This window comes from Vulpes vulpes, chromosome 14, assembly GCF_048418805.1.
Source record: "Vulpes vulpes isolate BD-2025 chromosome 14, VulVul3, whole genome shotgun sequence".
Taxonomy (NCBI): Eukaryota; Metazoa; Chordata; class Mammalia; order Carnivora; family Canidae; genus Vulpes; species Vulpes vulpes.
In genome coordinates this window covers 27,681,049-27,696,556 of record NC_132793.1, presented here as the reverse complement: position 1 = coordinate 27,696,556, position 15,508 = coordinate 27,681,049, and the positions used below count along the sequence as shown (strand labels likewise).

The following is a 15,508-nucleotide window of genomic DNA, read 5'->3' as shown; positions in this document are numbered from 1 at the left end:
ATGCAAAGCTATCGAAACTTGAAGGAAAACACTCCAAACTGGGCCCTGGCCCTCCAGGGAACACCTCAGGGCGCCTCCCATGCATCTCACAGAAACCAAGTAATGAAATAGTGCCCATTGATCATCATGAGGGGTGCTAAGCACTTTGCATGGATGAGCTCATGTCATTCAGACACGTGCCTGGGAGGGAGCTGGTTGCTACTATTGTTCCCACTTTGCAGAAGAGGAGACTGAGGTTCCGAGTAATGAGGCCGCTTGCCTAAGATCACCCAGCCAGGAAATGGTGGTTTGTCAGGCTCCAAAAGAAAGACCACCTCAACATTTTGCTGAATGTGAGGCTCTCTAGGTTCCCCCCTGGGTGCTGAGAAGAGGCCAGGGAGGCAGGCCTGGAGACCTTTAGCCCCACACCCCATGGGACACTACAAGCTGGGAGTCATCTCCAGGGCCCATCCCTAGCTGGGGATGGTGCAATCTGCCCCCCAGGCAGCAATGTCCCTTGGGGCTCCTCTGAGCCAGCTTTTAGGGCAGCGACTGCCTCCCATATGTGGTGGCCTGAGTGGCCAGATGTTGTTATTTCCTTTGGTCATCGGTGACATGTGTCTCCACTGCCAGACCAGGATCAGTGGATGCATTGCCCAGCACTCTCTGCATGCCCCACCCCTGCCCCACAACAGTGGTTCTGGAAACTTCCCAGGGACAGAGCAGGCAGGACTCAGGACAAGGGGCAGCAGTCTCTCTCCATCCCCATCCTTCTCACCCCCAGGGGGTCCTTCGGGACAGCTGTGTTAAATCCTCAGTCGACCATGACACACCATGTTCTCATGCAAGACACACTTCCCTGGGCACACCCCAATTAGGAAGAAACTCCACCCCCAGCATGTTGACTTCGAAATTAAAATTCTGCACTGATTGCCCAAGCAAGTTCTGAATCACAGACACCCAAGATGCATGGCAGGTGGCGATGGTAAGGATCCCAAGCCCCTCATGGGATCAGGCCTGCCCAGTCCTCACGACATCCACTGGAAGCTCAGCCAGTATGACACTTGTTTTACCAGTGGGAAAACTGAAACACAGAGAGGTTAAGGTCACATGAGCAAGGATAAGGGGTAGAACTGGGATTTGAACCCATACTGTCTGGCTCTTAATCCTACCCGAGTCTTCAAGTGTGGTCCCAGGACCAAGAACTGGACCAGCAGCACCTGGGAACCTGTTAGCAGTGCACATTCTCAAGCCCTGCCCAGACCCACCAAATCAGCAGTTCGGGGGGGCAAGGGGGTACCCAACCATCTGTGTTTTAACAAATCCAAGGTGAATCTGATGCATGCCCGCATTTGAGAACCCGTGCTCTGCATTGCCTTCTAACACCAGTGAGTGAAGTGGGTGCAAGATACACAGAGGCTCAAGGATGATAATGCAGGGCAGCTGACCTTTGCCCTCAGTGTCAGGGATAATTCAAAGGAGTGGTGGGGCAGACTGGTGAGCCTGTGCCCCATCTATGTAACCTCAGTCAATGATTGCTTTATGGGAATGCAGGCCCCGTGTTGATAGATATTCTGATTTTTTTCCAGAGCTGTCCAAATTCCAGCTTTTTATGTGAAATCTGATTTTTAAAATGTTAACAATCTATCCAAATTAAGGTCTTTTGTTTGGTTTTGGGTTGTTTTTTTGTTTGTCTGTTTAAGTATGGGGCTGGAGTTCTTGAGTATTGAGGATTTTTCAGTGACTGACTCGCTGTGGGCTGCTGAGGACATGAGCTTATCTGGGAGAACATGTCATGTGCAGGATCTTAGATGTCACCCTGTGCCTTTTGACCCCCTCCAGGAAAGTTCTGCAGGCTGAAAGAGTGGGGGGAGGCATGACATTGCAGAGATGATCCTGAACCCACTCGAAATTCCCAAATGGAAAAAATATGGAGATCACTTGCAAACATTGAGCCATTGACTCCTACTGCAATGAGGTGCCTGTGGTTGGCTTTGGGATGTGGGTCACCCTGAGGCTGGGAACCCTTGTTGAAAGACACAGGTCATCCCCTGATCCCAACAGAAAGGATAAACCTGCCCTTCATCCAAGATCAAAGCTGCCTCCTCATGTCTGCCCTGAAGACCATCTCCCTGGACCCTGCTGTCCACCAACATCTCTGGTCTCTGCTCACCTATGAAAGGGAGGAGGTCCAAGTGTGGACTTACATCTCACTGTGGGCCATGACAGTGGGAACAGGAAGGGAATCTGAACTTGCATTTATAAAGAAGCACCTACTATGTGCTGGGCACTTGCTGGTTTGTTTGCTCCCATCATATCAAGGCCTCATGAGGGTAGGAATTGCTACCACAGATTTTCAGATGCGGAAACTGAGACCCACAAAGATGAGGGTACTTATCCAAGGTCACTCCATGAGTGATGGAACACCTGCACCATAACACACATCCTTAGATTTTTGAGAGCACAGAACAAGTCATTGCTTATATATGATGACAGTAGCCACAGTTTACCAACGGCCTGCTTGTGCTGGGCTCAAAGCCAGAAGATTTTCAGGAAATGTCTCCTTTAATTACAACAAGATAAGCCTTATCACCCCCTTTTACACCAGAATAACTGAGCACAGAGAGCTAAAGCACTTTGTCCGTGATCACACAGCTGATCCCCAAAGCTCATAACCTTAGAGGCCCTCACACTGAACCTGACACAGAGTAATATTGGTTGGATGCATGGATGGATGAATGAATGGATCATTCAATCCCAGGCTAGGGGACATATTCAGAATTGTTATAAGCCTGTATCCCTTTGGAAACTGCCAAACCCGATGTGACCTATTCCACTGTCATTTTCTTGGGGAAAGACGAAGTGACTCAGATGTCATTCCAAACCCACCCAACTGCTGGAGTAAATCAGGACCGTGCATTTGGGGCCTGGTATTTAGAGTGGGGGAGGATGATTGTGATCACAGGAGATAATTGATAAAGGAAATCACATGGGGAGCCATTCTCTCTGATGCCCCCGAAAAACCCAAAGTGTTGCAAGTAGAATTCAAATGCTTTCATTTAGAAATGTGCATCTGAGCGGGAAGAGGCCAGTGATGAAGGCCAGGATCCAGTTGAGGTGTAAAAGGATCCAGGGGCTTTCACAGTGTTCTCCCTAAAGCCCAGAGCCCATTGGGGAGCCATGGTAGTCAAGCTGGGTGGCTGGTGCTCCAGGCCCCTTGGCCTTGTTGAGGCAGAGTAGCTCCACCATGGTCTGGTGAGCTCCACATATCTGGTGAGGTACATCGTTTTGATTATAAGTTGATAGGAGGAGAGCTGGCTCAAGTGAAAAAGTGACTTTCTTCAGAGCTACAGGGTCTAGCCTTGAGGGAACCCAGGCTTAGATGATGGTCAGCAACTCTATCTTTGGGGGCCCATGAGGTTTCTGGTTGCTTTACTCTCTCTGCATATGTTTATCCCTCCCTCTCTCCCTCTCTCCTTTTCTCTCTCCTGTATTAGTCAGGAGGCTTTGGTTGCAAGTGACCAAAGTGGTCACTAACTCAAAGTGGCTTGAAAAAAGAAGAGAATTTATGGACCCTCCCAGGGTTGAATCCAGGTGCATGGACAATCTCTTAGCCCTGCTGCTACTTTGTGGCCTCCATTCTCAGGAACACCCTCCTGTCATGTGGTATCCACCAGCTCTGGTCTATGTCTTCCCAAATCCAAATAGAATGGAAAAGAAAATGCATGCATGTGCACACACATTAACCACTCCCACCCCTCACTTAAAATCTTAAGACTGGCTCTTGTTGAGACATGTGCCTATGTCTGAACAGCCGCTATAGTCAAGAGGACCTGGTGTGGTGATTGCCCGAGCCCAGGTTAAGTGCATCTGGGTGGAGAGACTCCACCCTCTGCCCTTGCGCTCCCTGGTGGGACTGTTCCTCCCTTTCCAGGGGGACAGTCTCAGTGTAAGTGGCTCTTTAGCAAAGAGAGGGGACACAGATGCTAGTGCCTACCAAAGTTGCTCATACATGGGCACTACCCTGCCCTCCTGCAAATGTCCTTAGATCAAGAGGCCAACCCAGACCGTTGTCTGTTGCCCCAAAGTCAAAATTCTCAAGAGAAGGGCACCTGGTGGCTCAGTGGTTGAGCATCTGCCTTCAGCTCAGGTCATGATCCCGGGGTCCTGGGATTGAGTCCCACATCAGGCTCCCTGCAGATAGCCTGCCTCTCTCCCTCTGCCTATGTCTCTGCCTCTCTCTCTCTCTCTCTCTCTATGTCTCTCATGAATAAATAAATAAAATCTTTTAAAAAATTCTCAAGAGAGATGGTCTAATTGGCCCAGCCAGGAAGGGCCATCAGTATTCTCGTTCAATCTGTCCACTATTGGCCAAGGGACAGGGTCGTGCAATTCAAGCACGGTTGCCAGGTCTGGTTCTCAAGGAAAGGAGATATTGTGAGCAGGGAAGATACATCCAAAACACATTACATTTATTTTGGACTTATTATAATGCACATTCCTGGGCCTGAATCAGATACTTTACAAGCCTCTCTGGGGAATCTTAACACACAGTCAAGTTTAGGAACTATCATGTTTGGATCTTTCTAAAGCAGCATTGTACAAACTCTAGTTGTCATCACTTATTATTCACAAAATTATCATTCAAGTCTCTGCACCCGTGACCTTGAGGAGGAGAGAAATAGCATAGCTCTTTCCAACAAGTTACAGCGATGTGATGAAAAGCCGGAGGCCATCAGAATTAAAAGCCAGAAGTGCCATTACAACATAGTGGCACTAGAGGGCACCCTAGCCCGCCACCAGGACCAAGAACGCAGCAGGAGGCAAAGCTACCTTGGCAAAGACCTGGGTTTGAAAGAAGCCAGTTGAGATCTATCCCTGCATGCACACCCATGTGTATACACACACACACACACACACACACACACACACTGACACCATCCAAGGTCAGGGGAGGGTCCTTATCAGGATCTTCTGTCTTCAGCATGTTGGAATATCACTCTACAAATAGTGCTGTAGCTCTAATTGCTGTTTGACAGACTCACCTTGGGGAAGGCTCCACCCCTTCTGGCCCCAGGACCCCCAGTGCAACGGCAGGGGTCAGGCTGGATGATTCCTAAGCTCTTCCCAGAGACCCATTAGAAAGAGGAGTTTGCTTTGTCCCGTCTGCATGGCAGAGAGCCACTCCTGTGGGCTTCAGCCCTCCCACCAGCTGTGAGGTCCCATGATGGCAGGGGCCATGTGTGGCGCATCCCCCCTCAGCCCCAGGCTCTGCCTGACACGGAGGAGCCCTGAACAAATGCTCCACAAGGGCTGTGGGGGTTGGCTGATGGACCCTGGGAGTGCATCTCACCTCCTTGAGCCTGTCTCCTCGGCTGCAAAGTGGGCAAGGACACCCATATCGGGTGTGAGTCTCTCTGTCCACACACTCAGTTTGCAGGAAATACTATTTTGTTTTTCTGTAACTGAACATAATTTCTACTTTGACCTCCTATTCCTCCAGGGGGCCGAGATCACCTCAAGCCAGCTGAGGGTCCCTTTGCCCTCTGTTGTGGGGCAGCATCTCACGTGCAGCAGGATTACATAGGACCAAGGCACTGAGAAGAGGTACCCTGGTCTCCTCTACTGATGTCACTCGGTGCCTACCTGCGAGCTGAAGACCCCACAGTATCAGTCATTGTTATTATTATCATTATTACTCTTCCCTCGCCTATACAGGAGTCTGCAGTAGACAGCTCTGGGTTAGCATGGCCAAGCCACAGCCTCACTGCCAGGTCCCTCTGCCCCCTGCATCCTCCCAGGTTTGGGCCTCCAAGTCCACAATCCTGCAGGCAGAGGAGGAAGGGGAGGAGAATAGAGCTGCCCTTCCACAAAGATCATTCCCTGAGTGTGGCACAGGACACTCCCACTTGAAGCCTACTGGTCAAAACTTAGGCAAAGGAGGCTGGGAAATGTAGTCTTTATTCTTGGGAGGCAAGCCTTGGGCTACACATAGAGGTTCCATTACTGAGAAGAGAATGGACCTGGGGGGATACTCATGGCTCATGGCTGTCGGTCTCCACGGCGCTCAGAACTTCTGTCACCTTCTCCTGCGCAAGCCCTCAGCTTGAGGATGGGTCAGGACCTGGGGAAGGAAGCTGGGAGGGGTAGGAGTAGAAGATAGTTGCCTCCCTCTTCCCTCTGCCTCCCCCAACCCACACACACAATTGAGGCTAAACATTTTTTAAAATATATTTTTATTGTAAAGTATTTCAAGCCTATAGTCAAGAATAAAAAATACAATGAACATCTGCATACTTGCCAACCGCTTGTAGCAAATCTTGCCATTTTAATACTTGCTTCAGATTTTAAGAAATGCCCTATTACAGATTCAAGAGGAGCCTTCCAACCTTCTTCCTGAATCCCTTTTTGTACTTCTTGCCCTGGAGGAGCCACATCCTGAATTCAGTGTTTATCAGTCCCTTACGTCTTTTACTCTTAACACAAACAAGTATCATGCATGTCCCAAAGTATAGTTTTGCAGGGTTTTGAACTTTATAAATGGCTTCTTCCTCTATGATTCATTGTGCAATTTGCTTTCTCACTTTCAGTGTTGTGTTTGAGATGTGTCCATGGTGACAGCCCCAACTCCACATCAGTCACATATCATGGGTCACATATGTGGTATATGGCCGAGGTATGGGGCTACACTCAGTGTGCTTATCTCTTCTTTTCAAGGACAGGTTTTTGCACTTGTTTGCTAGCAAATGATGCTGCAGTGAACATCTTTGGGCACAGACACAAGAGTTTCTCTGCACTGGCGGTTCTGAGAGCCTGGTTGTGGGTCAGCAGCATCAGCTTCATGGAACCTGTTGGAAATGCAAATTCTCAGGCTCAGCCTCAGATCTACTTAGTGAGACATGCAGGCACTCAGGGTGGAACCCAGTGTTGTGTGTTGTAACAAGACCTGTGGAAGAGGCTGATGCAAGAGTTTGAGAAGCACTGCTCTAGGGTTTAGACCACAAGCCAAATTGCTGTATTCAGAAAAGGCACATCCTCAGACTTACTAGAAGCTGCTGGATTTTTCTCCAGGGATTATTTACACTCCTATCAGAAGGAATAATTTCCTCTCATCCTTGCCAGCCCTCTGTGCTATCACAATTCAATCTGTTTCCCATTGGGTGGGAGGTCTGGGCTCTGTTTGCTTCTCAGCAATCTTCTCTCTCTGGCTCTGGGGATCCCTCTTGTGACATCATACTTTCTCTCTGCTCTCAGATCCCTGCGGGGCTACAGCTTTGGAAACACACAAACCTTTACTCTGCTCTTCGGTGGCTGTTCCTCTTCGCAGGGGCAATTAGTAAGCCCGCTGGATCAGTCAGGGTTCTCAGTTGTAAGCAACAGCAGTGGGAGTTATCAGCAGGATGTGGGGGGCCTCACAGGATCCAGGAAGCTGGAGATTAAGCTTGGAGACAGGGTGGTACCCATCCCAGAGCAGGAGGGAGAGGAGGGAGAAAAGGCTCCAGGCTGGTCTGGAAAGACCTCACAGTGACCCTCATCCTCACATAGCCCCTTGCTTTTTTTTCTAACTCCTAGGACTCAGGAATGAGTATCTGGGTTGGTCAATGCCCAGTCATCACCAGCTTGCAGAAGGGCTGGACCTCCTTGGTTTCTGCTCTGGGTGTGTGGGGGGTGTACCAGGATTTGCCCTTCCCAGGTCCTCACACAACAGGGAATTTCCTTTAAGAGGCAGATGAGGGGAAGCCCGGTGGCTCAGTGGTTTAGCGCCACCTTCGGCCCAGGACGTGACCCTGGAGACCCAGGATCAAGTCCCACATCTGGCTCCCTGTATGGAGTCTGCTTCTCCCTCTGTGTCTCTGCCTCTCTCTCTCTCTCTCTCTCTCTCTCTCTCTCTCTCTCATTATTCATGAATGAATAAATAAAATCTTTAAAAAATAAATAAATAAAAGACAGATGAGGCACCAACAGAAGGGGTGGTGGTGGCACAGATCTGGAGAGTCAAGAATGTCCTATGCTGGGTGGCCATGGGCTCAGGAGAGCCAGGGTGTGCAACTGTGTTTATTAAACAGTCTGATCTTTCTGGAGTGTAAACGTGGAATGGTTTAACGTGTCCTCTAGTTGCCTCTAAGACACTGCTTGGTCCTTCATGACACCCAGTCACTTTCTGACTCTCCCCAGCTCCTACCTGTCATGGTTTCCCCCGCTGCCTCTTGCTGGGACCCTTGCCAACAAGCAGCCCGCTTGGGGGAGGCAGCAGCGTTAGCACTGAAGCCTGGCTGCTTCCGGAGGGGCCCTCGACACCGAGCAGCCCATGGCTGCCTCTCCTCTCAACTCTGCCCTTCTCTCTCCTGGCCTCTTGTCTCTGCTCAGAGAGGCAGGTCGGCAGTGCCGAACACAAGTGAATATCTGTCCAACTGGGACATGAGACGCTGGTCACCTCCTTTAGCAGGTACCTTGTCTCTATGTGGGGCATCCCTGCCTCTCTTTTTACTTGGTTTTGGGGGTTGGGATCAGAGGGAAAGCCACAGCCACCCACCCCCTCCCCAGGCTGACAACTCTGAACACCCATGAGCCCCTCTCTCTGGGTGGTCAGCTTAATCAGGTAATGGTCAAGAGAGCAGTGACCCTCTATGAGCCTTGGAGAGGCTCTCTTTCTAGAGTATTCTCTGCCTCCCTCTTCCAAGCTTTGGGTCCCAGATGCTGACTCTGGGGCAATAAAATTTCCTTCTCTCAACTCACTATACTTGATACTGGGAGCACTTGATGACAGTGACAGGAAGGAACGGAGGAGTCTTGTTCAGAAACACAGCAGGAGGACAAGGGCCTCCCCCACCCCACGTGCATGTGCACCCCCCACAATGAAAAATACACACTATTTCCACTGAAAGTTAAGTTTGTAAGTTATAGAGAACTCCAAATAACGGTTTAAACAAAACAGACAGTGACTTCTCTGTCCTGTAAGTTTACATAGACAGCCCAGGGCTGGAATAGCAGGTTTTCCCTTCCTTGGGGACCCGGGCTTTTTTCTTATTTCTCTACCATCCTCAACACATACTTCCCACTTCAGGATCCAAAGTAGCTGCTTGTGTTCCAGCCATCGTGTTCACATTCCACACAACAGGAAGGATGAGGGGATGACAAAGGGCATGCCCCTGGCCTTTAAGGCAGCTTTTTGGAAGTCACACACATTGCTCTAGCTTACACCCCTTTGGCCAAGTTGGGGTCACACGACCGTATCTAGTTGTATGGGAAATGTAGTCGTTTGTCTGGGTGGCCATATGTTCAGTTAATGTGCCACAGGAGACAGTCTAAGCCGCTCACATATATGGTTTGGCTCTCTCTCTCTCTCCCCTATCCCCCCCACCTTCCGCCCTGGTCTGGCTGGCAGTGGGCACTGGTCTGGGTGGCAACTGCACAGGCTGTGTCATCTGCTCAGAAGAAAATGGCTGTTCCACCTGCCAGCAGAGGCTCTTCCTATTCATCCGCCGGGAAGGTATCCGCCAGTACGGCAAGTGTGTGCATGACTGTCCCCCTGGCTACTTCGGCGTCCGCGGCCAGGAGGTCAACAGGTGCAAAAGTACGTGGCTCCTCCCTTGTCCTGTGCTTGTGCCAGGCTCCTGAGACCTCTGGCCCATATCCCACCTCTCACCCCAACACGGCCACAGGGGAAGTGCTGTGTACCTGAGCCCCGACTCAGATCCTTGCTTGCTTTTAGGCTGGCTCAGAAGTCCTAAGCCAATCAGTGCCCTGTCTGGTCTCAGCACTAATAGGGCAGGAAACCTTCACGTCTCTCTACCCTAGTTTGCTGTGTGGCCTTGGGCATGTTACTCACCCTCTCTGGGCCTAGCTCACATGGGAATAGGAGTCCCAACTCCTAACTCTAATTTTCATTGTGACCTGGGACAAAGCATGACCATCTTTGAGCTTTTATGGAAATGCAGCAGAAAGTCCTCACTCACAGCACAGATTTGCTATTTGACTTTAGACAAGTCACTTGCCCTCTCTGAGCCTTGGCTCAAATGAGAAAGAGTCTTGGACTTTAAATCCAAATAACCACATTACCTTGGACATGTTACCTGCCCCCAGTGAGCCTCCGTTCAGATGAGGAAGGGAGTTCTTGAATGCAGTTCCTACAGGAGTTTGGGCTTCAGAGGAGACTCAATCCTGACCCCAGCTTTCAGACCCTGGGCTGCTCAAAGGCCCTCTCACCTCAGGCAGGCCCAGAGGGCCCCCTTCTGGGCAGCTGCCCTCACCAGGGGTGGCCCTGGCTCTATTGCAGAATGTGGGGCCACGTGTGAGAGCTGCTTCAGCCAGGACTTCTGCATCCAGTGCAAGAGGCGGTTTTACCTGTACAAGGGGAAGTGTCTGCCCACCTGCCCGCTGGGCACTGCGGCCCAGCCCAGCACACGGGAGTGCCAGGGTGAGTGGGGGCTTTCTCACCTGCCTCCTTCCCTTCAGGGGCTGGAGAGGGAGTGTCAGGAGACCCAGAAGAACCACAGGAGAGTGTCATGTGGTGCTGGGAGGCCCAACCGGTGACATCAGGTATACACAGGGATCCTTCAATTCCCTAGAGCCATCATAAGCACCGTTATTATGATCACTATCACTACCAACGTCAGCTTCATTGTTATTAGCAAAGGAGACAGCAGAGTCCACAAGAAGCGCACTGATTTTGGAGTAAGACAGACCTGGGTTCAAATCCTCTTCATGCCTCCTTTTTGCCCCTCCCTGAGCTTGGCTAATCTCCCCACCCCTACTTCAAGCTTCAGGTCAGGAAGCCTTCCAGGTTCCTCAGGACCCTGGGACCCATGCCTCTTGTAGGCTCCGGCCGATGCCTGTGCTTCCCCCATTACTGCACAAGTACCTTGCCCCTCTGTCCTGACGTTTCTATGGGCAAACTCTGGGAGTCAAAGCCAGGTCTGTCTTGTCCCCATTGCCACTCAGCACCCAGCACAGCACGAGGCGCGCAGTAGGTCCTCAGTCCCTGCTTGTCAAATGAACACATCTAGCAGAAGGACCATTGTTCTCAGGTCTGGAGACCCGGTTTCTGGATCCAGTTGGCCTTAAACACTTGCAGTGCTCTGATGGTGAGCCCTTTTTCTGTTCCCTTAGCAGGCCCCTTGCCTGCTCTAGGCCTCAGTGGCCTAGTCTGCAAAATGGGGTATTAATAGCTGCCCTGTTCTTTGCCTACCTCTCAGGGACTCTTAAAATAATCCAATGTGAAGGAACATATATATTGATCTGTATTTTAAAGTTGTTTCCTACTGAGAACTTTCTTATCCTGTGACCTCATTGTTCCTCACAATAGCACTGTATAGCTTCTGCCTTGCACAGAGCATCAGAGGCCCATGATCAAGGTCAAAGTGATGTCATGGCCCTGAGGGCCTCCCCTCAGACCTTCTGGCCTCTAGGCCTGCCCCTCCTCCCAGCCTTCCCCAGCCCCCCACTCTAGCTGTCCTTCCTCAGACAGGGTTTGCAGATCCTTGGGGCTGCTGGTGCACCACTGCCTGCAATGTGCTTCCTTCACCTCCTCTCCTTTTAGCTCCTCTGACACCTCCTCAGGGAAGCCTCCCCCTCTAAAGCCAACGGTCACTCCTGCTTCTGACCCAGGCATGCTTTAGTATGGCACCCATCCCAGGTCCTCATAAATAGATATTTAAGTGTCTCCTCTCTCTCTGCTCCTTGTGAGAGCTTACAAACCCGTACACACACACACACACACACACACACACACACACACCCGCCCTGCGTGCAGAGATGGTGTCTTCAAGGACCAGGACCCCTCAGACCCTGCCCTTGGACCTGAAGGACACTCCCTGCCTGCTGACTTGATCTGTCTGTCTCTCTCCACCCAACAGAAGAATGTGAGCTGGGCCCCTGGGGCAGCTGGAGCCCCTGCATGCATAATGGAAAGACCTGTGGTTCGGCCTGGGGCCTGGAGACCAGAGTGCGGGAGGCCGGCAGGGCTGGGCGGGAGGAGGCACCAACCTGCCAGGTGCTGTCCGAGTCGAGGAAGTGTCCCATCCAGAGGCCATGCCCAGCAGGTGAGCACTGGGCCGGGCATTTGAGGCTGGGGCAGGCAGGGCCCATGGGGGACGTGGAGTGGTTGGGGACACCGCCTGCCCATATAGCACCCATAAGGCCGCCTGCAAGCCCAAGATCAGCCATGCCTTCCCGTGGGTAAAGTACCGCCCTCCCTGGTGTCCTTCAAAAGCAGTCTTCCTTGCCCAGGTCAGTCCCACCTACTTGAGGGATGTGTGCCTACATTCATCAGGACTTCTCTGCCCTTTCAGACTGACTGCCTCCCTTTTAATAAAAGGATTTTGGAGCGCCCTTATTACAGATCCAAAGTTCATGGATAATGTGATCCCCTTGCACAGGTCATTAAAAAAAATCAGTAGAGTGCCCTGTCACATAAAAGAGAAAGAAGAGAAATTGCCCCACATGGCAGCACTTGGGCTCCACACCCTCGGTGAGCACTTAGCGGAGTCAGGGCAAAAGTGAGAGCTATGGTCAGGGCTGCAGAGACGCGACCTCCCAAGAGGGGACCCACTCGTAGTAAAGCCCAAGCAAGCTGCCAGATCTCTTGACTGGCACCACGCCGGCAGCCTGGGGACGTTCAGGGACTAAGGTGAGTGTTCAAAAGCACACATAACCTTCACAGGCGAGATGGAGCTTGGCTCTGAGGGTGCAGTCTTCAGTTGTGTGCCTGGGGCGGCAGGGGGCAGAGGTGCAAGAACTGAGTGGAACCAGAGTTCTTTGTGGAGGACTGACCCATGGGCTGTCCCTGGACCCTGTCCACTGAGCACTGCTGGGACCCCCTTCCTTGTAACAACCCAGATCAGCAGACAGAGTTACAAAATACCCATGAGGCCTGTTAAAAAGCCATTGACTTAAAATCGAGAGAGGCTGCAGAGTGTGGTAGGTAAAACGTGAATGGTAAGTAGCAATCATGTGGAATTAGCCATCATTAACTATGTATCTACTATGTGCTGGGCACGGAGCTCATCCTCCACATTCAAGTCACTTAATCTGCACAATGGCACAATACTGTGGTATTGTTACCATTCCCATTTTACAGATGAGTAGGTAGAGGCCACAGGTTGAGTCACTTGCCCCAGGCTCACGCAGCTAGGAAAGCCCGGACCTGGAATTGAAACGCAAAGAGGGAACGAAAGTCATGCTTAAGTGTAAGGTGCCTGGAGCCAGGTAACCTGGGCCACACAGCTGGGATGTGGTGGAACCAGGACTTGAACCCATGCCTGGTTTCAGAAGCACGTGCAGTGTCTGGGGTATGAGTGCAAAGCAGAGATGAGTCTTCTAGGAGTCATGCTGGGCAGCTGAGGACAGAGGGTGAGGTTGAGACAGGACCCCAGACCCAGGGAAGCACCCACACACACAGACATAGGAAGTTCTCTATAACACTTGTCACTTTGGCCACACCTCTCATGGCACCTGAGAGCTGGTGGTGATTGGCAGTGGAGGCCTGGAGAGAGGAAAGCCCTTCCCACAGATAATAATAATAATAATATACAACAGCAGCAGCAGCAAACATTCATATACAGCACCTACTGTGTGCTGGGCCCTGTGGTCAGTGCTCTGTAAATATGATCCCTTTTGATCTCCAGACAAGCCTACTGAGAGCTATTTGCATCCTCCAGGTCTCAGCTCAAAGTTCTCGGAGAGGCCTTCCACGACGGCCCCTACCAAGAGTCACTTTCCAACATCTGGTGTCATAGCACTTACATCTTCCCAAAATGATGGCGCACATTCTTGTGTTAGCTTGTTTGGTGTCTGTCTTCCTCCAGTGAGGACCAACTCTTTGCCTGTTTCTCCAGGGCCTAGAAAAGAGCCTGGCACACAGTAGGTGCTCAGTTCACATTGTTGAGGAGTGGATTGGTGGGTAGATGGGAGGGGAGGTGGGCCAATATCAGCAGGCATAAGGAAGGGATGGGGGCACCCACACTTCATCACCCAGATGCTCATGTCTCCTCAGATGACACAGCTCCCCTGCAGTTTAGAGTGGGAACCTGGCCTAATCAACCCCTGAGTTCAGGAGTGGGTGAAGGGAGGCCCAGAAGTGAGGCCCAAAACTGGGCAGAACTGGGTCTAAGGGGATGACTCAGAATCCCCCCCTGAGGGGTAAGAGGAGGGGGGAAGGCCAGGGAGAAGGCCTGGTCTTTTCCTCCATGTGAGCCAGGAGCCACTCGAAAGTGACATCAAGAAACCCAGCCCAGACTCTGCCACCAGATAAGTCAAGGCCCTGCTGGGCCTTAGTCACTTTATCTGAGAAATGGGACAAATCAGATGTTTGTGTTAGAAACTCATCCCAGGCCCAAGGGTGGAGTTGGGGTGGAGGCACAAGGTCAAGGGGTCACGGTTTTCAGTTAAGTCTGGGGTTTGCACACCAACCCCACATAAGAACTGTCATATGGGGGCAGTGGGGCTGTGCCTGCCCCCACAGCGGTCCTGGGGTTAACATCCATAGAGCCCTTGGGATGCACCTGGCATGCAGGAGCACCAGCAAAATGCTACTGTCCTTGTCTGAGGGCCAGAGCTGGGGCCAGAAGCTGATCAGGGACGTTTGTGCAGGGACCCGGGGAAAAGGTGTTGAGTCTCCAGTGTAGAGCCTTGTAGACTAGGAAGTAAGTGCCAGTGGGAGGGTCTCGGGCACCCCCATGGAGGCCACCCTAAGTCCTGACTACTCCCCCCAACCCCGTGGGTGGTGTGAACCTCCAGGCCTGGCCATGCCAGATGCCCAGCATGGGGGGGGGTGTGGGTCTCAGCCAGTCAGCGCTCCTCCTCAACTGCTAAGGAACTGGGGGCGATGTTCCATTTGGGGTAAGTTACCCTGCAGTCCAAACTCCAAAAAGGAGTGACTGTAAGGTCAGCCCCCAAATGCTGTTGTGAGCCCCCTGAGGGGGTGTGGGGGACACCCCCTCATCTCTCAGGATGGAGGGGCCTCTCCAGGGCCCACCTGGCCTCAGAAACAACGCCCTGTGCTCTAGGTGCAGAGAAGAACCCCAGTCAGAAGAAGGGCCGGAGGGACCGGCGCCCGCGCAAGGACAGGAAGCTGGACCGCACGCTGGACGTGAGGCCCCGCCCGCCTGCGGCCTGAGGAGCACCTGCACCCCCGCCCCGCTGCCAGTAGCCACCCCCCACCCCCGCAGACACGCCCCCGCCCCGCCCTCTCCCACCCGGTCCCTGGGCCTGTACCCTCTCTCCCCACCCTTCCCGGCCTCCCCGTGCCCTCTGCCTTTCCTGCTCTCTCCCTTATTCCTGCTCTTGCTTCTGTCTCTCCTCCCCCCTTCCCTCCCGTCCTTTCCCTTCTCTCACTTTTCCCTTTCACCTGCTTTTCTTTTCCTTTCCTCGTGCTTTCCTTCCTGTTCTTCCCTGTGTCCTGCTCTCTCTCTGTCACACACACACACGCACACACACACGCATGCACACACATGCACACTTTGAGAGATGACCCTTCTGTGCCTGGCGACCCGGCTGCTCTCTCTACTTCTTAAAGAAAGCAAACATCTTT

At 52.0% G+C, this 15,508-nt stretch overlaps 1 protein-coding gene across 1 annotated transcript in view; it reads left to right on the top strand.

The window, feature by feature from the left end:
* Nucleotides 1-15,094, top strand: part of RSPO4 (R-spondin 4) — a 35,043-nt gene extending 19,949 nt beyond the window's left edge. The window contains exons 2-5 of the mRNA XM_025986135.2: nucleotides 9,365-9,553; nucleotides 10,256-10,396; nucleotides 11,835-12,020; nucleotides 14,991-15,094. Coding sequence (XP_025841920.2) covers nucleotides 9,365-9,553; nucleotides 10,256-10,396; nucleotides 11,835-12,020; nucleotides 14,991-15,094 — 620 coding nt within the window. The remainder of the gene's footprint in view (nucleotides 1-9,364; nucleotides 9,554-10,255; nucleotides 10,397-11,834; nucleotides 12,021-14,990) is intronic.
* The last annotated feature ends 414 nt before the right edge of the window (nucleotides 15,095-15,508 follow it).